General features: G+C 31.7%; 1 protein-coding gene across 5 annotated transcripts in view; it reads right to left on the reverse strand.

Moving 5' to 3' along the window:
* Positions 1-1,502: 1,502 nt before the first annotated feature.
* Positions 1,503-23,322, reverse strand: part of Phlpp (PH domain leucine-rich repeat protein phosphatase) — a 44,835-nt gene continuing 23,015 nt past the window's right edge. For 2 of the 5 annotated variants that reach the window (XM_018515069.1, XM_018515068.1), the window contains exons 3-15: positions 17,340-17,497; positions 16,832-16,978; positions 11,251-11,398; positions 8,222-8,347; positions 7,899-8,052; positions 7,704-7,764; positions 7,077-7,331; positions 6,596-6,805; positions 6,194-6,356; positions 5,273-5,556; positions 4,236-5,072; positions 3,557-3,797; positions 1,503-2,816 (exon numbers count right to left, since the gene is read on the reverse strand). In XM_018515069.1, coding sequence (XP_018370571.1) covers positions 2,358-2,816; positions 3,557-3,797; positions 4,236-5,072; positions 5,273-5,556; positions 6,194-6,356; positions 6,596-6,805; positions 7,077-7,331; positions 7,704-7,764; positions 7,899-8,052; positions 8,222-8,347; positions 11,251-11,398; positions 16,832-16,978; positions 17,340-17,497 — 3,243 coding nt within the window. In that variant the 3' untranslated portion in view covers positions 1,503-2,357. Of the gene's footprint in view, positions 2,817-3,556; positions 3,798-4,235; positions 5,073-5,272; positions 5,557-6,193; positions 6,357-6,595; positions 6,806-7,076; positions 7,332-7,703; positions 7,765-7,898; positions 8,053-8,221; positions 8,348-11,250; positions 11,399-12,955; positions 13,023-16,831; positions 16,979-17,339; positions 17,498-17,967; positions 18,058-23,322 lie in introns of those variants that run through there. The other 3 variants (XM_018515072.1, XM_018515073.1, XM_018515074.1) reach the window with 3 other exon arrangements.

Raw genomic sequence — 23,322 nt, forward strand, 5'->3', positions numbered from 1 at the left:
ATGATTTATTTGGTCCAGACTCAGGTACAGTTTTGCTACACGACGTCCCGGAGAAAGTGTGTACCGACAACATTTTTTTCATATATTCGAAATGATTCACTATATACTTGTATTTTTTTAGAACGGAGTTTACATTTTAATGGAGTTTACATCGCGAATATTAAATATTTTGAAATTTTTTGAAAATTTCTGTTTTTACATCATAATACGATGACTCTAGTAGAATATAACCTTTCTTTTAAACTGTTTTTCCTAAATGCACTCAACCTACTATACGATTGAAGAATTTTCACATTTCAGACAAATATAAGTCTGTTATTGGAACATACTTTCTTCCGGCATATTTTATATTACATCAAAAAATAAAAAAGTATCTCTTCACATTTATAAAAAATATTTTCTTCATGATTCTTTTTTCTCATCGAAGAGCATAATTCCGAAGGGTAAGAATGAAATATGTTTAAATGACGCAAATATATTTATAGGACTGAAGACATATGAATTCATTTCAGAAGCATGCTCTTCGACCGCACATGTAATACACGACTTAATCTTTCTTATAAATATACGGTGTCTCTGCTCAACTCCATTATTTTGTTCAAATAGAAGTTACTACAAACTTAAGTGTGTCTTACTGATCATCGAAAGAATTTAAGTTAATAAATATTACAGTAAAATGATAGGTTTGGAGCAGATCTAAAGAATTGTAATAAAGATTGAAATAAAGAATTGTAAGAGTGTTGATTTAAATATCCTGTTACAATTCTTTATATATATGTGACTGTAGTAACTCTTATTTTTATAAAATAACAATTCAATATTTTGATTAATGTAACACGATTAATATTTCACATAGAATTATAATGATGTGATTCATTAGAGACACCCTGTACATTATAAGCCTAATATCGATACGTTATATGTAATAGAAAACACGAGATCGCATCGATTGCGTCAGAAGTATTACGTGTTTCTTGACATTGTCAATAGTTTATCGCAGAAGTATGTCATAATATTAGATATATTAAATTATACTTATTACGTAATAATTATATACAAAAACATTTCTAAATAATCTAAACTTTATAAGGAAAAAAATATGAAGCACAACGATATCTAAACATGCTAAACATAAAAATACAGAGCAACAACCTAATCAGCACACAATGTTTTTAAAACGTTTTTTAAATATTTATTTAACGTAAAAATATTTAATAAATATTTAAAAAATATTTTTATGTGTTGATTGGGAAACAACTGAGATTTGCAAGGTAACATAAAATGTATACAAAGGAAAACACATTAAAAAAATAAATAGAAATGCGAATTTGGATTATAATTAATTTTCGCAATTAATGTTAAATTTGGCAGCATTTTGTATTCCTTAATTGAATAAAAAAAAAAGTGAAGAGAGCTCGTTTCGGAGGATTTCAAATCGTAATAACGAGTTGATATTTGGAAAAAAAAGTATATGGACGATCCAATAAAAGAATATACGATAAATCTCGATAAAAAAAAAGAATTTTTTAAATATTTAAATCAGTCTCCGATTTCTAAGACCAGAAACGGATTTTCTTCGATCTCTATTATTTGGCCCATTTTCTGCGGAGTAATTCAGTGATTCAGTGCCGTAAAGTCGTTCCGCAATAAAGTAGATATACATCTTCCGCGTGTCTACCGTTATAAAGAAATAAGGCGAGCTTTGTGTAGCGTAAAGGCTACACAGTGGTTTCCGCGGTCCCTTTATTGTACGCGTATCAGCTGCAATAAACGAGCGAATTACCGAAGTGACGGTACAAATCCCGTCGTCTTTCCTTCTACGAGGTTCGAAGAACTCCATAGCTTATCTTGGCCGTGCCATTGTTATCAACACGATCGATATTATTACTGCGATTGTGCGCGTTTGTTGCCGATTAACTCTTCGCTCCGTCACATTGTATTCGGTTAATTACTTCATTAGCAAATGATAATTAGAGTACAAAGGTATAATTACTTTGTGCTGTCAAGCCTTTTAAGATAAATCACTTTGGTTACGTTGGATTGTTCATAAGTAAGTGCAAATTAATTTATCGCGATATAAACAACTTAGCATAATGAATTTCCGCGTTCTAATATTCCGCAATCTAAAACGATGACAATGATAATGAAATGCTGCATGTGCTTTCTACAAAATATGAATTCTTAAAACATAAAGGCAATTTTTTCAGGATAGGATTTACATAAACGTTATCACATTAACGTAACGTTTCTCTAATTTCGATTAAGCTCGTTCATTGTTAAATGTATTATAGACTTTTTGCTTTTTTGCACTTCTATCTTATACTTAATTAGTAGGTATCTTTGCATTAGATTCTCATTTACAATTCTGTAGTGGCAACTCCCCAATACTGTTGCATTCTCGTGGCGTCTTGCTCCAACGAATCCATGCCGTTTCTTTCTTGGATAACGGCGAAGTCGTATTCGAGATTGTACGGCATCAACCTTTGCAGGCTGCCGAAATAGGCAGCATTTGGTCCGCCATTCAGCAATCTTCGTCCGCTGCCGAAACGGACTATCGGTGGTCGTGATAATGAAGGGTTGAAGGATCGAGCGCTGCCGAACCTCTTCGACAGGAAGGGTAGATTGCTTCCCAGTTGCGGTGTCGACCTTGACTGGCCGCGATGTAACGGCGCCTTCGTCAACGTGTCTAACTCCTTATCGAATAATAGCTGAGTGTTCTGCTCAAGCATATACTCCCAGCAACGAAATTGCTCCTCACTGAGAGCACTGGATCTTTCCGAGATAGCATCCTCTTGCGTAGGAAGGCAAGATGATACCTGAAAAATAAAAAGAATTTAAATAATAAAGATCCGTATTTTTTATATCTTACCTTTATGATCGTGTTCCGATATACATTGCCAGTACTAAAAATTTATAATTTACATAACGTGAACTACACGGAGTAACAAAAAAGTGGCTACAAAATTGTGTTTATAAAATTATTAGCTAAGTAACAAACTAACGTTATTTATCGTCATTTTAGAGTCAAAATAATATGAAAGATGTCATTTTTATGTTAAAATGATGACAAATAAGCTTGATACTACGTCAGTTTGATACTTGGTATGTATTTTAATAATTAATAATTTTAAAACGCCAACTCTGTCAAAACTAAAGGTAGCCATTGTTAATGATAATTATTATTTTTGGTATTTTATAAGATATAATTATTAACACTACAGAATTTATATTTTTCTAAAAATATATTACTAATGATTTAATAAACATAAAGTTTTGTGAACTTTTTTGTTATTCTGTAGATTTTCAGTATTGGGAGCTATCGAAACACAGCCTATATTCCTTATTTACGATCACACTTGTTATGTATTACGTACGTTACTTATCATATGTACGTTTTATGAACACATCGGACGCAAAGAATTAAACTGTTATCAATTTTTTATTGCCGTATTTACTATCTCAGTAAAAAGATTATAATTTTTAGCATTTTTTTGCCAGCGTGCGTTTGTGAAAATATTTTTCACGAAAGAATATCGACAAAGAGACTCGACTTTACTTTTCGCATGCCGTTTTCCTGCATAAGAACACTCTGGTGAGCTTTATTTGTCGCCCTAGCAGCCGCACTTCCAGACCACATCCTTCCTGATGGATGACGAGATTTGAAAGTGCTGTCACTGGCTTGATCAGACTGTCCACTTGGCGAACTGCGGTCGTCTCTGTATGGAGGACTTTCGTTGTCTTGCGTTGATCTGGAATTCTTGAAGTACCTTCCGGAACCACCGTGGACTTTATTGGATCTGCAAATGCCAAATTTTGTAACATATTGAAATTTTTTATGAAAAATAAAATTCTTAGTTTCTATTTGTTAGAAAAATAGTAGGATAAATTTTTACAAAAGTAACAAGAACAATTCTCGACATTTTCGACAAAAGAGATAATTATAACAATTTTGAAAATTAGGATTTTATTTTCAATATTATTAGAATATTAATCAATATTTTTTAATACATTTTTGTATAATAAAAAAATATATATATGTTTCTTTAAATTAAAAAAATATATAATTATTTAAAATATCATAAATTTTTATAAAATATATTATATAATTAGATTATCAGATATAGGTATAGTTTAAAGACATTAATATTGCTTTCATGTTTTGATGTACAAATTCACGATATTGATTAAGTTACTTCTTATCAATTTTGATAACAATAATATTCTGTTTTCCTTACCTGCCTACAATAGTTTTTAATACGCCATTAAGATAATAGCCTTCGTTAGCGTGACAACAGCAGGCAGCCGGTGGCTTGTGCGTCACTGGTGGCACGCAACAAGGACAAGGACACACACTATCGCTTTGACTTCTGTTTTTACCAACGGCATGCCTGAGTTCACGCATGAGTTGATCCATGTCGCCTGGACTTGGTCCCGCCAACCGGACGACAATGATGCTTAAATTATCCTCTGCGCCGTAAGCTTGCGCCAGATCCTGAAGTCTTTTAGCGGCCAGGACAGAACTGGCCTCAGCTCTAGCTTCCCTTACGGCTTCTTGAACGCTTAGAACCTCCCATAATCTCCGATTAGCGACTATAACAAATTCATCGTCATCTTCCAGCGTCACTTCCTCGTATATCGGATCGGGCACTACTAACGGGAACATGGCAGCATTACCAAGTTGGTTCTTAACTGTCTTTTTAGACTTGGCAAAGGTTAAAGGACCCGCGGCTCTACAGAGGACAGCTTTGGCGTCCCCGGTGGAAGCCACTTTAAGAGAATATTTGATCGTGGATTTTGAATATCCCTGCTGCGACGGCAATTTCACTATATGGATCAGAGTTGCGTCTACGCCGTATTTTTGACCCTTCTCCTTGAGCTCTCTGTGTGCCGACAACAGAGTATATTTCAAGTATTCCTTCGACGTTTCCCGGATCGTTCGTTCCTCCAGCAAGAGACGAGGAATCATTTCTTGAAGAGCGTTAGGTGCTTCTTGATTGGAACCACCATCAAATATGCCAAATAGACCTTCAACGTTGCAAAAAGATGGTATTCGCACTTGAGAAATGTATAGCCTGTGTACAAACATGAAGTTTCCAAGTTCATCGGAATGCAAATAATATATGCAGATTTTTTTCGTAAAAATAAATTTCTTGCAATAAGAGAGTAATGTTTTTTGTCTATCTCTTCTTTTTAATTTATCAACCTTGGGAGAATAAATGAATTGAAATATAATAAATGAAATAAATAAATAGAATGTAAATAATAATCTTACTTTTCGCGCGAACCGGCAGTCTCCGAAAAACCCAATCGCCATGGTTGTTCGGTATTCTTTTCCGCTGCGACGATTTCTTGTTGATGCGGATGAGATGGTAAACTGGGTCTGTTCTGTCCAGATACGTCCACCAAAGATATTGGCCTTTGGGATCTATAGTCTTGAAATTGTCGCGGATCCACATGTAGTCGGGAATTGCAGGATATATCAAGAAATTGCAGTTGTGGTGGTACTAGTGTAGCCAGATTTACTCTGTCTAATTGATTGTGTGCCAGATCTAGCACCTGGACGAAATAAATATTTTATTTTATTGTATTTTTATTATCTAGCTACATGTATTATTAATACTTTTATGTCGTTCTATAGATATATTTCTACGTCGTCGTTATGCTTTTTATAAAAATGAGCACACTTCATATATTGTTATTTCATGAAATGTATCACACTTATATGTTACAACAGAACTACTATGTCAAAATTATTCTATGGTAACAAAAATATACCAAAACAAAAATGTTAATATAACAGTAATAAATTGAATTATTTATAGATAAATAATTTTTTATAATTTATTTATATAATAAAACACAATGTCACACAGAAAAGATAGAAAAATGAAAAAAATAATTTTAAAATTGCATGTGTTTTTACATATTTTTGTTAGATTTTCTATTTTTATGCATCCATAATAAAATACATATTGTACAATATATATTCTTTACTTTTATACGTATATTTAATAAAGCTTACATTATATATTAATCTATGTATATTTAATAAATAACGAAATGAGAATTAATAAATAATTTTCATATATATATTTATTCCGTCTAAGTAAAAGGAGAATATTTTGGATTGCGAGCTGTGTTTCGTTTATGCAAATTGCTCGATATGCATTGATATTCGTATCTAGAATCTCACCTTCAAGGACGCTGTTCTACTGAAGGTGGGACATGTTAATAGCCGATTAGAATGCACGCGTAGCACGCGCAAATGTCGCAAATTTGCCACGTTGTCCGGAAGGTACTGCAATCGGTTTCCAGACAACACCAATTCTTCCAGGTCACCCCAAGCAGCTATGCAACTGCAGGATTGCACATCAATTTTAATAACAAACATAAAATTATTTCAAATATCTTTATCTATATCAATGCTCGAATCGTACTTTTCGATCGACTGATTTTTATAACTTACTGATATGTTTTTTTATTATCTATAATATATTCACATTTTGCGTTCGTTAATTATTATCTGATAATTAACTGATATAAAATTATCATTGTTCTTCTCCGTATTTTTAACAAAGAATAAGGATAGACTCACCTTTCTGGAAGCGTATCCAAGGTGTTGTAAGCAATGTGAAGAATCCTCAAAGACGTAAACTTTGCGAGAGCGTCTAGAGCGGTATCGGTCAGACAATTTGCTGTGACGTATAATTTCTCCAAGGTATGCGATCCCTGGTGAATTTTTCCGACCTCTTCGCGATACGGAAGTTCGGAGAGTCGATTGTTGGAAAGGTTTAAAACTTTCATTCTGGAAAGAAGTTCGATTTTAAACTCAAATGGAAAATATTTACGAAAAAAAAGTTATAATTGTATTTCAGACGGTTAAATATGCGTTAAGAGCAACTGCGTATTCAAATTTAATAAAGTGATTATTGTTTTTAAAATGCTGTATTACTACTATTATTATTATTCGTTTCTGTTATCACAATTTTGAAACATAAATATGTATATATATATATATATATATAGATATGTTTAGCAATAAAATTTAAATTTTATATTTATGAGATGTGTCTCACTTTTCGGTATTCGTGAAAAAACTGGTTGGCAACGTGGTCAACATGTTGCCCTGCAGAGTTAAATGTACGATATTCAATGGTCTCCTGGGTGGTGGTAGGGCTTGTAGCCGGTTGTGAGGCAGATGGAGAACTTCTAGTCTCGAGGGTTGTGACAACAACCTGTCTGGGAGAGCCGTGAGAGCGTTGTGCGATGCGAAAAGGACGCGCAATGCTGGCAATTCAGTTGTCCATTCCGGCAACGCATCTAAATTATTGCTGAGAGCAAAGCCAAAAAAATACAAGTTTTTCACATAAAATAGAAATAAATTAAATAACAAAAAATACATTACAAAATTTACTAGTATATCATTAAATATAATATTAAACTTGCTAAAAAAATTTTTTAATTGCTAGAAAATAGCGTATTTATCATAAATTATTTTTATATATCCTTGTATTCTTTAGCCTACAGCTAAAGTACTTGAATAAAAAATATAAATAGTAAAAAAAATTGAAATATACAAAACAGATTTAAACAAATTTTGTAGATCGATTAATAACTTTTATAAGGTTGAGGTTTAATAGTACTTTGTACCATTTTTAGATTTTATATTAATATGTATATTAATTTATATTGCATTTACTCACTAGGAAACATCCAAATGCTCCAAATTAATTGGCACAGGTTCGATGATTAGTTTTTTCAATCCTGTAAAAATGATTATTTTTATTCTAATTTTATTCCTTTATTTTTTGTTTTTTAATTCTATCTCAATATATTAATTACGCAATAAAAAGTACATATATTATTGTACAATGCATATAAAAAAAATCTATACTCACTATTATTACCAGCAATGAGGGATACTAGGTTTCGGCCGCAAAGAGTTAATTCCGTTAAATTATTTCGTCCACAGCGTACACTTCTCAATTCTTGCAGAGCACTAATGTCCAATTTTTCAATACTATTTTCGCTCACGTCCAGATGCGTCAGATTCTTTATTCACAAAAAAAAAAGATAATAAACATTAAGTTGCTTTTGAAGTTAACTATCTTTATTTTGTTTTTTTTTTCGAAGAATTTTTATTTGTAAATTAATAAATTAGAAAAAAACAAATATATAGAATTGAAATAAAATAAAACTTTCGTAGATGTTATAAACTTACGCCGTAATTTCCTAAAATTATATTTCCTTTCAGCTGATTGTTTCTTAAATTGATTTTGTGTAAATTATTATGATTGGCTTTTTCATCCTTGTAAGACTTTCCGTGATCTGTCTTCGACAGAACTTCCTGTGGATCATCATGCAAATAAATAAAATATCTAAAAAATTTGAAAAATTTTAGAGAGCAATAATTTATAGAATTTAAATAATCCAGATTTTCATTATATAAAAAAAGCTAATAATTAATTAATAAAGATATGATGCGCTCAGTAAAATTTCAAAAGTTTGTTTTGTTGTAATTTTATTAAACAAGAATATTTGTTTTTATTGTCGAGGATTTATTTTAAAAGTACATACGTATTTAATCCTAGATGACACGCTTATAGGTATAGTACACCTATTATCTTTATTTTTTCAGATAATCATATTTTTTTTAATATTTGATTATATGACATATTTATTTCTTTAAATTGAAAGTTTCTAATTTTTGGTACATTAATTGTTTAAGAAGTCTTTTACTGTAATTTTATCAACAGCTAACTTTTGAAAGAACTGATTTTCCAAAATTTATATTTTCTTTTTTAATTATGTCTTTCTTATCAACAAAGATATATACACTTATTTAACGTTTATTCTTCAATGTTTAGCATTTCAATTAAAAAAAGATTGTTTTAATATGTTCAATTTTACAAAAGTTGTAAGCAATCCCTGAATAATTTCATCTTTATTTAATGTTGACAAACAACAAAGATATAATGATTCATTGTATCCTTCCTGAAAAACGCTCTAAGATAGGTCAGGTATGACGAATTCAGTACATCGTTCTCTAAGGTTAAGGGAAATCGATCGCTGTCAGTTCCAAATCTGGCTAGGAGAGGGCCTTCAAGATGGAGTGTCTCTTGTGAGTAAAATTTGGTCGCCTGTCCATATAAGGAATTTTATAGCACCCCTTCGTTACTCTGGTTTCCCTTCAAACCACGCATACATCTTTCGCCTTTTACTAAAGATTTCCGTGGAGGGGAACAATTGATGAGTCTATAAGAATTTTTTGTCGTACTCAGCGAAAGCTGAGTCATAAATTAATCCAAAATTAAGTTGTTTTGTCTAGTTTTATGGCTCACGGTAACTTAACCGAGATTCAACTTAAACTGCGATCCGATTCATGTTTCTCACAACGCCGCTCATTACTCATGAGCATTATTTGTCCTTATTTTAACATTTGACAATTAAACAACAAGGATGAAATGATTTTGAGAGTGAATCGGACTGCGGCCTTATTCTCGTCTCTTTCCAATTATTTTCTAAAGAAAAAGATGAAGTAATATTTTGAATCTTGAATCTCGATTAAGAGTTAACTGTGAATTGTGGAACTAAAAAAAAAACTCTGACAAATCTAGAAAATGAGCTAATAATGTTATAATTTACATTATTAGAACGGATAATAACAGCATCATTTAATGCTAAAAATTAAGAGTTAAAGTTTTATTTTTGCATATCAGATTACGAATATAGTTGAGCAAAATATACAAAAATAATCTTTGAATAATTACAATTTTAATTAGATAATAAAAAATTAAAAAATTGTATTTATTCTTTCTCTGTATTTTGTTTGAACTTAAATAATAAATTTTATATACCAAATATTTTTCCTATATGTGTATTAATCAGACATGTATATGCAGGTATACATTGTATATTTTTACGTATATGTGTGTAAAAATATTTGTATGTTTGTTTATAAATTACACAAAAACTTTTTCAGACATCTTAAATTAAATCACTTTTATCATTATCATTTTTTATATACCAAATATTTTTCCTATATGTGTATTAATCAGACATGTATATGCAGATATACATTGTATATTTTTACGTATATGTGTGTAAAAATATTTGTTTATAAATTACACAAAAACTTTTTCAGACATCTTAAATTAAATCACTTTTATCATTATCTACAAAATACTTTTTTTAAATAAAAAAATGGAATTTCTTTGTTTATAACAAAAATTCTTCGTAAGAAAATTACTGTTTTCTTAAAAAATTCAAAAATTTGAATTGTCTTTTTACCCATTGTCATATTCAAAGATTTATGGACTCGTCAAACTGTTCTCTTTGACGGGAAATCTTTAGTGAAAAGTGAAAGAGATTTATTCGTGCACCGAAGGGAAACCAAAGTTATGAATTGAACTCATTTTTTATAAGTCTTAAGAATATTAAACTTCACAAACATTTCAATTTAATAAATATCTTACAATTAGTTGTTAATATTAACAAAATGATTGTGCTAATTCTCAACTATCCTTACATATATATGAGGTTAATTTAATGTGATGAAATGACATATATTCTTGTTTAATAAAATCTTATGTTTAAGAGAAATGAATCATTACGCAGAACTTTTCAGAGAGAACATTTCTTTGTGTAATAACATTATTAATTTTTTTATACATATAAGAAAAAGTTAAACGACGTTACAATGATTTATTAAAAATTTTTGAAGATATTTTTATTTAAAATCAGTGGAATATACAATACTGTAAGCAAAACATATTTTTGTCATAACATGTATAATCAATAACAGGTATAGTCAGTAACAAAATGTCAATGTGTCAGACACGTGCGAATAGTTAGGCCAAACTACAAGGGTCAAGGTCGAACAAAGAGGATCAATAAAAGCCGTTTAAGATTCACACATGTAATATTACTGCAGAAGTGTCGTAGTTTCCATACTTTATCATTGTCATCGTAATCTAACATTACAGACACCTATAATGTATTTCTAATTTTTTTTCTGTATCCGATATATCTTTATATACATATTGTCTTTTCCAAATTTTTACATATTTCTTTATGTATTATATAAAGTTCTAAATAGAATTATATTTATTATAAATTTTGTATTTAAGTAACTTATTAATTTCTCATTTTTTAAACATGATTCTTATCAATTTTAGATTTGAAGGATTTTTTAGCACTAAATTATTTATTATTATTTATTATATTATTCATGATAAAAGTTTAACTTACTGTCAAAGTGAGAGCTCGCATGTTGACAAAGGATGGTACGGTATTGAGTAAATTTCCGACGAGGGAAATATTCCTCAGGTTTCTCAGCCGTGTCACTTCATCCGGTAGGTCCTTGATGCCATTGCGGTCAAGGATCAGTTCTTTCAAACTGCAACGTGATGATAAAGATGTTATATTTAATAAACAAAGATTGCATGGAGAATAAATTAACTAGCTTTAAAAATATTGGCAGTATGTATTAACACAATTCTTAATTAACATTTAAGAAACGAAGAGTTTAAATTGACTTTGAATTAATATATTTTATTTATAGATCGTCTATCTACAATGGGAGTAATATTGCGTAGTAAGCAGTAAGTTGAAAGAAAATGACAAATCATAATCGATTATTCTCCTTACATTCGATTGTGTTTGGTCAATTTCTTATGTGGCTTAAAATTTACTATATCATACTTTCATTGTGGATAACCTTTATTATGTTTTTTTCATATTTAAATAAATTTAGTTCTTTGTTTTTTTCGTATAATTAAAACATTTCAATTTTTGGTATTGTATAAAATGTTATAATATTTTGATACTATAACTATATAAATCTATCTAGTATAAAAATATATATAAACTATTGAATAAGATAAAAATATAAAGACATAAAGATTTCATTATACTGAATATAATGTAAAATTAGAGAATCTTGTTTATTGTTTACAGAAGTTTGTAACATTATTTTAAATTTTCGCCACTTCTTAAAGTATTAATTAATAGAGGAAGAACCTGTATCTGGAAGAGTTCATTCGTAAATTATAGTTTTTGCGGATGTAGTAGCAGTGCAGTTTTTAACTACTGCGAATTGTATCTCGAAGCTTCGGACACGCGAGTCGGTGAACCTAAACGAGCGCGAGCCGCCCACAGGATGTGCACTTGAGTAGAAAGTTTCGAATTATAGTGAAAACCTTCGTTGCAGTAAATATCTGTGTCATCAGGCAGACTTTCGATTTTTGCCATTAAAGTATAAGTACCGATTCTTATCAATAAATGCTTCTAATTTGACAAAAAACTTGAAATTTTTATTCTGATGTTACCAGTTACGTATAATGTGCGTTAAAATTTTTTCCGCAACTTTTGTTGTTAGCTTATGATTGATTCCTTAAGAAACACCTTGAAAGAAAATCCTTGAAGATATTAAGATAATTTTTACGTTATTTTATATAAACTATTAAAAATTCAAGAACTTCATTTTTAATTAAAAAAGTTTTAGAACAACATTTTAAAACATCGTATCTTTAGTGACACAAGAAAGAGAAAACAAAACGGGAGGAACAAATATTTCGAAAAAACTAACACGAATATATTCACGATTTCAAAACACTTTCAATATTTCTATAAATACGTTACCAATAAATAATATCAGAAATAATTACACACATAGAGAAAATAATTATAGATTGTTAAAAAAATATGACGCAAAAAAAATTAAAAAATTTTTAATCCTTGATTATAACAGATCGTAAATAAATATCTTACTATCGTTGTTAAAAGAGCTTGCTGTATGAAGCTGTTACCACTTTATTTTAGAACGTGCACTCATTAGATCCGTTTTTTATTGCTGTACTTTCTGAACAGGTACACGCAATATATGTTTGTTTCACTTCAACTTATTGCACCGGTTCAGAGTGCAGCAATAAAAAACAGACTTATCGCTCTTTACCTGATTTGGTACTTCTTGCTTTTTGATGTTGCTGCGCACACGTTCGTTTAAAAGCAGAACAGTGTTCAAGTACCGAAGTACTTTCTTCAGTACGGTAGATACGATTGTTATCATCAAACAATGTTGTTTGAAGAACACTTTATGCGTATTTCATAGATTTCATTTTTATGAATTCTATTCTTTTATTGTTGTTTTAATTATGTATTGTACATGCATAAAGAAACATATTTAAATATTAAAATCATAAATATCTGTCATGTTCATTTTATTATATTAATTGCTGTATGTTTTATGTTGTAGGGTTGTTTGTAACGAATAAAAACGTTGTTATGTAAAAGGGTAACGCTATACTCTACAAATGTTAAAAATCCCTTGTATCGACGATTTTTTTCCCAATATTGCATTCTTTCCGAATGCTGCGAAGTGTTGGCATATCCTGGTTCATCGTAAACAACAGTACACCCTTTCTGTGAGCAACATTCTCACTTTACGAGACAAATTTTGCGAATTGCAAATCGTACACCACACACGAAGAACTTTCACCATTGGACGCGTAAATGTATATTGCGTAGTGAGATCTAAATTTTCGCAGATTGGACAATTTTTTACAATACAATAAAAATTCGATTTTTGAACGTTGATCTCACGGTCATGTACAAACTTTAAGGATAGAGACAATCGCGATTGTCCCAGTCATGGATCAAAAAGTTTCGCCATATCTTTTCGACCACAGAATTTCCGGCGGCGACTCGGAAATGATCTCCACGGCTTTTCGTGGCGCGATTTTCGCGTCCGGAGATACACACTCGCGGCGGCTCTTTCGAGGACTAAAGAGGTCGGTTGAAAGGCGAACTTATTCCTCTTGAGGATACCGTCTTGCGGCGAGGGAAGAAGAGGGAGGCAAAACCGAGGATGGGTTGGCTGACCACTCTGATGTAACAGAACAGAAATTGTCTGCCGGTGTACGAAGCGGGACCGAGCGATAATGCGCCGTGGCTTAGACCGGACATGCACCAGCGATGGCTTGCAAGCCGGTGAAATCCTTGTTACATATGATACCTTGATTCCACGTGAATAATGTCGCCAAATTATGCTGTTTGAAGCATAATACACATACGATACATACCACACATACGCATCTTCGTCAAAGATCCCTCTACCCGCATTGTATATCCAAATATTATTTGCTGTGACACAATATAGGTAATTTCAGAAATATTTAGTACGTTTAATTAAACAGAATTATTTTGGACATTTAAATTGTTCAAAAGATAATATCATTATTACGATATGAATAATGATTTTAATACAAAAGATCGAGTGAACTGCGTTATCACCGAATGTGTTTAAATTTGAAAAGCGAATTTAATTACACCAGAAACCTATAAAGATTTAAATCTCTATGATCCTCGATGTAAGATATTTTATCTTTGGAAATCCTTTGTTCTCATATCTGGGTCAACTATAGCTAGAACGACGGAAGCATCCGTGTTATCGCGCGAGTCGTATAATTTTAAATTCAGATTCGGTTTTCCTTCGTTTTGGGCGCTTCGTTTGACGTGATCGTCGAAAGTGAATCATGCAAAATTGCCTTAAAGTGCCGTCTCTTCCTGCGGCAGAACGGGGTTAGGCAACACCAAGAGTCGTACGTTGAGGCAGTGGCGCGAGACGGCGAGACTCAGGTGGAAACCGGCGCACGCGAGCCAAGAAAAGGTGAATGTCTATGAAACTTATGTTGGACTTGGTGAGTGCTTCATCCCGAGCAATTAGATCTCGGGAGGTCCTCGTAAATGAACGTAAGTTTCCAGAAATATTACGTTACGCCTCTGTGATTCATAATCGAAAGCATCGGCGCGTGAAGACCCGTTTCGAGAAAAACAAGAATCAAATTTTATATAATATTCGTCTTCGTAATTTCTGATAGTATTATTATATTAATTAAAATTTTCACGCAGAACTTGGAGTATTTAAAAATAAATTAACACGTATAAAATTATTACATTCCAAAATGGAAATATTTTTTACAATTATAATTTAGAAAGCAAATCTGGATTTAATTAAATATAAAAATATGAAAAATTAGACGCAATTTGCTCTCTCTCTCTCTCTCTCTCTCTCTCTCTCTCTCTCTCTAATTTGTTTGCTCGAAAATGGTAGTTTCTCTGTTTAAAAATAAATTTAAAAATGCTTGACGGCTTAAATGTATTAGGAAAATAATATTTTATTTAGATAAAAAATATCGTTTTAGACATCAGATATATCTATTAATATACATCGTATAGATCTTTTGTTTAGATTTTAAAAAAGGAGTCAGAGATGTGTTAAAGCTATGTTAACTAAGAATCACTTGTAATGACGATTAAAGATTTATCTAAATAATCACCGTAGAATTAGTGGAAGAGAAACAGGGTGGTGTAACCTATGTGACGATCGTCAAGACTAAATTTCGTAAATTCACTTATGAGTTCACCGATGGCGAACCTATGCAAGGAGCACTTTTACCTTTCATGCGTATGTGCGCGCGTGCAGCGACGTCGTCGTGTTCACACCCCGTAGTTCCTCCCTCCGGCATCCTCATTTCCGGTCGGTGGAAAGCGGTTTTCGAGAAACTTTACGTAATCTCCGTCTCAATTGTGTTCACCCCCTTCCCCCTTCTCGTAAGATCAGATTTTTTGCGTTGTCTAAAGTTGCGCGGTAATAAAAAGCAGCTTATCGTTTCGTGTGATCTTTATATAATGTCTCGAACTTAATGATAATGTCTCAAACTTAAAAATATCTTAAAATATATGAATCATGACATTTTAAGATCAATTACGAAGAAGAAAACTGTATTCCGTCATATAATTATTTATTACTATTTTTTTATCATAACTATGTTTCATTGTTTTTATTTTTGCTTAAATAACAATAAGATTTCTTTGGTAAATTGGAAAAATAATATACTAATACGTATAGATACATTTAGAACTCATTCCAAAGAAATCTATATATTTTGGCAGGTAATATAACTTTTCACTAAAAATTATTATAGAATTAAAAATAAATTATGAATTATAAATAAAAAACTATTGATCAAATCAAGAAATGCAAAATTTTCGTATAATTTGCTTTCTTATCATTTTAACTTATTTACAATGTTTTAACTTCTCAATACGCAGCTCTTCATTTCGGAATAAAGGACTAAAAAAATCATTTTAATATATTATATAATTTTCTGTAATCGATATTATATGTTCCTTGATTTCTGACATCAACAGTCGTCGTCGTCGTTTTTCAGAAAATCAGACAACTAACAGCATTTATTTGATTATTATCACGCGTGATTTTCCACACGAGCCTGTTATCAGCGCTGATCGACAATAGCCCGCATGATTAATGTGTTGGTAATCAATTGTATTCCTAGATTGACGCGCATAAATCAAGTAGTATGGAGGGAAAATTTAGCCGCGTACACATTAATGCATACAACCTGCTATATCGATTTATAAAATAGATATGCCGTTGCAGTGATCGCTAAAGAATAAATAATTAAAAAAAATAATTTTTTTTAATAATTTTAAAAAATTGGAATTTTCTAGAAGTTCAATTATCGAGCATGTCTTTTTATTATAAAACAAAGAGTTGAAGAGATGAAAAGCACGATCTATCACAGTTCTTTAATTAAAGTCTATTTAAGTAGGTAATAAGTGATATAACATTGATAAAAAGATTTCAGAGATAATTGCTACGCGTGTCTGATAAAAATCAATCTCTTCTGATAGTGAGGAATAAACAGGCGAGAAGATCTCTTCTGTTTAAAAGGGGATTATTAATCTAATCTACTTTTATCATAAACAGGTAGATGAATAATAATAAATTATGAAATTATATACGTACTTGATCAATCGGCAGATGTCAACCGTAATTATCTCGATCTTGTTATCCGAGAGATTAAGATAGGTTAGCGCTGGCAGCTCCAGCAATTCCTTCGGGATTCTGAGGAGATTGTTGTTCTCCAAATTGACAGCATGAAGTTTGGGAAACCTACACGGGAAGGAATGAAGAGTTACGTACGAATTAACTACCAATTAAAGTTTACTTGCAGTTTCGCCGCGTTTGTGCTATCGGACACTTACACGCTTTTCTTTTCTCTTGTCGGAGAAGGGGTTAATCTATCCGCGTTCCAATTACTTGATATTTCGCAAGAATTAATTTAATTTCTCTGTTTCTTTGTTTATCGTCTTTTTCTCGTTAATTTTATTGAAATCAAAGGCTATACTGCTTAGCTTTTGTTTTTATCGTACAATAATCAGAGAAAATCAAAAGTGATGGAAAATGAATAGAAGAAAGTTTTTGTATTATTCCATATTGAAGCGATTTAATGTAGATGCAGAAGAAAGTATACCTGTGCAGAAGCTTCAGATTGTTATCAACGTTAGTGAACTGGTTGCATCCTAATGCGAGCTCCTCTATTGCTGGAAAAGCAATCGTGCTGTCGGGAACCCTTGAAAGGCCTGCCTTGCTCAAGTCCAATTTTTTGGGGCATGTCGACGACTGCGTAGCCTGTAAAAACGCGAAAGAGAATGTGATATGTTAATATTATAATATATAATACGATACAAATAATAAAAATTAATAAAATAAATAATGCTACAAACATACGTTAATACCAATAAATAAAAGTATTTGAAAAGTACCTTCCCGATTTTTATTAAAAGAAATTTTTGATATAACTTAATTAAGAAATATGTAACACATCATTAAGACAATTTTATTACATCATACGATTTCGTTTCGCAAGTAAGCCAAATTTATTTTTGGCAGAGAAAGCGTGATCGCTATTACCCAATCAGTAGATAATGTTTATTTTTAATGTATTTTTAATATTTATTTAATTAAAAATATATTTTTATATTAAAAATATATTTTAAAAACATTGTCTGCTAATTGGATAGACAGATTATTATTAGATTATTATTTCACAGGTAGATTGCGATGTTCATAATCCATAAAACTATGTATGCCATGTTTACCTCGAACTCCAAGGAGTCCGTATCTATGGTGTCGTCTCTGTCAAAGTCACACTCTTCCATGATAGCAATCAAGTCTCCGACATGCACCATCTTCCGAACCGTCGCATATTCTTGCGCGAATACGCAAGTTTCGCATCAAGCGAGCGCGCGCGCGCGCAATTTAATTAAAATTCACGGTTCACTTTGATGTAATCATCACTTGATGTGTAAATCACATAATTTACTTTGTAGTAACTTGTCCAAAAGTTTATTCACAAGGATGCTGTAATTTCGCTTTTGCCACTTGCATTGTAATATTTAACTTTATATTACTTTATATATTATTTAACGCCGAATCTTTAAAATTGCAAAAATGCATTATCTTAATTAAAGTAGATTGCAATGAGTGACGTTCCGTTGTGATTCTTCGTACATTACGGAGCAATATTTTGTTCGGATCAAATGATTCGTTATTGTAGCTATAGACGAGAGAAAAACAGAGATAGAGATATCGCTTAATAATAAAATCAATAATTCAACAATATTCGTATGCAGCGCGATTATTAATCAGACATAGAGAGTACTCGTGTAAGAGCAAACGTTCGAACGAAACAGGCGAACGAATTTTAACGTTGTAATTTCGTCACGTCGTTTCGATTTGTTCTTCCGAAGGTTGTGCATTCGAAATTACAAAACGTCCAATCAACATGGAGCAATTATTGGATCGTGTACAAATACGAAGCTCGCAAATCTAGAAATAGAGTGACATATGATGTGCGCAATAAAATAAAACAATTTCACGAATTTCACATGAAAGTCACACATTTTTGTGTGTTACGTATAAAAGGAGATATACGATATATTTTATAATTTTTTATTAAATGTTTGTGTGTTAATACAGTCTTAGCTGTAAATATAAAGCATAAATTAACTTAATAATTTAATTTTAATTTAATTTAATTTAATTATATTAATGTTCTATAGTTAACAAAAAATAAATTAAAAATAGTTTTATTAAAAAGTAATATTTATTTTGAAACAATTTTAATCTTTCTTTTACTTTTATTACCGCCTTTTCCAAAAAGTGCAATAAATTAAGGGTGCATTATACTTATGTGTGACCAAGATTATATATTATATCTATATAATAATATAATTTTATATCTTTCATGCAGAATTCTAGAAAATTTAAAATTGATTCTAAATTAATGATATAATCGATTTTTAAAAATAAAATTCAAATACAATTCAATAAAAAAAACTAGATTTAATTAATTCAACTGAAATAAATTTAGCTAAATAACATTACTTGTTTATAGCTTTTGAAAATTTAAATATGAATAAAATAAGGATATAATATATAAGTAATAGAATAAAATAAAATTTATTTTCAAATAACTTTTTATACTTTATCAAATAATTTAATTGTGTGATGTCTGTTTGCTTTTTTAATATACGCCAAAAATAATTTATTCTGCATTTACAGTTCATTTTTTATACGTTTTTTATGACTCCATTTGAACTTTATAGTTAAGTAAAGATTATAATGCATTCAGGTTTGCTGAACTTCATTGTAAGAAACCAACGTAAAGTAGCGGCGGTGCACGAGCAATATTTGTGCCGACAAGTATTGTTCTGCTCGTTGCTTCGGCTACGAATAACCTCTCATTGTCCGCAGCGGATTTTAAACCGAACAATGAAGACGTCAGTCATAGCTTTCTTATCGGCGTTAGATTCGTCAGCGATCGCGCGCGAACATCCCTAAAACAATACGACGGAAAAATCGCTATCAGTTATTAGAAAGCAGAACGTCGCGCACCAAATCGAACCTTAACCAAAAAGAACGAAAGAAAAACTTCATATTATATATTTAGTATTATTGTATTTAGTAAAGAAATCAGAGCTAATATAAATTTTGATTTATAGGAACATCATTTAAAGGCAGAAATTTCCTCAAATCAAATTAATTTTAAATGTATCCAATTGAATTCTAAAATTGTTCTAGCGAATGTGGTAATCGAAAAAATGTCCCAATTTTCTTTTCAAGATTTGTTTTGACGTTTTAAAAACTTTTATTGCCGCTTGTGTTATTTTTATGGAAAAAATAAATTTCATCGAAAAGTTTTATCTCATATTTTACATTTTTTTCATAAAAATTAATATTATTTTCTTTCAAACTAACAATTTGTCGATCATTCTAATCCAAGAGCTGTGTTTGCTTATTGAATAATAAATATCGTCCTCGATTTGCTAGATTGATTTGAAGCTTGGCAGTTTCATAAAGCTATATGGATTCACAGAATAAAATGTCTTGTCGTGTAATTTATATTTAACGCAGTTTATCACAAAAATCGAGAATCTTTTCTTTGGGACGCCATTAGAGGAAGTGCCACCGTTGATGAAAGAGAAAATGGGATTACGAGGAAAAGCGAACGATACTGTCGCGGGAAAGAGCTCGGAGTCGCATGAGCGAGCATGATCGTCACGTGATGATTAATTTCCGGTCTAACGGGATCAAATCCGAGAGAAAGTGATTTACGTTTTAGACGTGTATATACTGCATATGGTCTTACGTAATCGAACGTTCGACGAATTTAGAAGCGATTCGTTTTCACAGGAATCCTCAGGGCATTCATAATCAGGGTTTAAAGTGATCAGATTCGTTCAAGCGATACGTTTCTGACGCTTCTTTCGGTAGCACCCCCATGGTAGTATCCCAGATTTAACTCTATTCTTCCATCGCGGCATCGTCTCAATTCTACCAATTTCCTGACGATAATTTCCCATCGGAATCCCACGATCGATCGATTCTACTTTCCGATCGCAACTTTGTTTGAGTTCACTGATCGTCCTCGAGTTTCCATTTGATCTGGGAATATAGGATGAGGGGGAAGAAGAAGAAGAAGAAGAAGAAGAGAAAGCTGCTAAGGATATAGAAAAGAAAACGGATGGGAGAAAAAGGAGATGAAAAAAGTCGCGCCGGTTGACACACGTCGGCGATGAGTTGAAAACGAGAAAGAAATAAGATGAAACGATGTTTCTAACGGACACGTTTAGCTCACCGTGAACAGACGAGATAGAAATAAGCAACGAAGACCAAAGGATAGAAGACGAAGAGGAAGAGAAAGAATAAGCTTCGTGTCCCGGCTGTCTGCACTCGTCGACGGTGGCTAACGAGGGAAGTAACTTTTCTGAGAAAGTCCAGACTTTCGATACTTTGATGAATCAAGCTAGCTGCGTAATCTATCGTGCGATAATCCAGGACTAAGGTGGAGGAGACCTCAATGAAAGAAAGAGGGCGAGAGAGAGAGAGAGAGAGAGAGGGGGGAGGGAGGCTGCGATCTCTTTTCGGCAAAAATCATTCTTTCAGCGTGAAAAAACTTTTCTCTCTTCTTTTTTAATTTAAAAGTGCTGTCAAATTGGGGTCAAGCCTTGCAAGTTATAACGAAGATAAATAATTTCGAGGATTGTATGGATCAGGGATGCATGCGAAATCAGAGACATTATATAGAAATGATGGACTGTGAAATAGATTCAGCGCGATGTGTGTCGTGTATGAGACGCACGAATTATTATGAGATATAATTAACGAGTACTGTTAGCACATCGGACGTGAATTCGTTTAACATCGTATACCGTTCGGCACGTGCGGAATAAATTCATCATGCGAATTATGTAAACCGTTAAATGAGTCTTCTGAAATGTTTGGAGAGAACAATCGTGGCAATTACGTCTCCGTTGTCTTGTTGCTCTCGCACAAGAGGCGAATTAAGGATGAAAAGCAGCTGATTAGGGAAAGTTGATAATTAAGATTGTTGCCTTTAATAACATGGTACGTTAATTCTCATAATCGATAATACACAGTCAGCTTGAAAATTACAGTGTTTATTATAATTAGCTTTAAATGATATACCAACGCTATGAAACAAGCTTTCATTAAATGCTTCTAAATTATAAAATAAACTTATATATTATGTAACATTTTATTATTTATTACATATGTCAAAGAGTAATTAATTTCTTTTATAAGAAAATATTTATTTATTACGTAATAAATATACGTAAAAATATATAATTATATATATATGTATTTATTATATAATAAAAATATCAAAAATATTTTTTACGGAAACATAAATAAATACGATAAATCTTTAATATATCATAATTTAACGCACAACGGGATTTTATATTGAGAGAACACGCAGAATACTTCATCAATTATTGAATTCACATATAATATGACAAAATTATTATGTACATGGATGGAAAAGTTTTACGATTCTCTCAACAGATTAATGTGACCACGTATATGTCACTCACTAAATTTTGCTCAACCACGATTTTTTTTTAATGTCCTTGCGAAATTAACACTGGGATTGGAACTAGTTTCTAGTTTGTTTAATAATAGGTACGTCCGTTGATTCAGATAAATCGCCCTTAATCGATTATCGGCAACCGCGTATTGGTGGTTTGCGCGGATAGTTAAAAATTCTGACCGCAACGTATGCTCCGATTAATTTCCCGGGACAGTGCCTAAAGGGAAACGACGTGCAAACGCGCTTTCGAGAGTTTCTTTGACGTTTTGGACTTTTAATTAATTCTTCAATATGGTGATTATTTTGATAATTATTATTTGAGTAAAAACATGCTGTTTTAACAGTATACAAAGCGTCACAAAAGTTACAACGTTTTACCCGCTTTTTCTCAAAATTGTCGACGTTAATTTTTCAGTGAAAATTCTTAATAAAAATTTAATCGCGTAATTCATTTTTCGTAAAGATAAAAATTTTACAAAAATTTTCCACATAATTTAATTTACCAAATTTAATTCTAAATATTAAACGCTCTTCACAATTATGTTGCGCTTTGAATCCTCGCAAAGAAAAGAGGCGAACTGAAAATTTGCAAAAGTACGTACTTTCTCGAACTTAATGAAAACTTTATCCTATAACTTAATATAGGATATTAAGTTTATCCTATAACTTAATATCCTATATAACTTAATATAGGATAAAAACTATCCTCTGTAGTATCCAGGTTGAACATCGTCTTTCTAACGTGCATCTTAATTCCATCAATTTCCGAAGTTGAGCACAATCGCAAAGTAACGCTCGTCCATTTAAGTGCGAAACGTCTAAAATACTTATGTATGTACGTTTGCATCCTGCGAGATTCGGAATTCTTCAACCAAACGTTATCCCGAAAAAGACGCTCGAGGTACACTAGTTGATTCGTCGTCTTCGTCTGCTCGCAGGATACGGAGCATTATTCACGACTACCGCCCGCACATCACTGAGGAACCGAGCGGAGACTTTGTCGCGTGTCCCGCAGCTCGTAAAGCGGAAGAGCACGCTCAGGTGCTTAGCATTGCGC

The sequence above is a fragment of the Trachymyrmex cornetzi genome, unplaced genomic scaffold (assembly GCF_001594075.2).
Source record: "Trachymyrmex cornetzi isolate Tcor2-1 unplaced genomic scaffold, Tcor1.1 scaffold57, whole genome shotgun sequence".
Taxonomy (NCBI): Eukaryota; Metazoa; Arthropoda; class Insecta; order Hymenoptera; family Formicidae; genus Trachymyrmex; species Trachymyrmex cornetzi.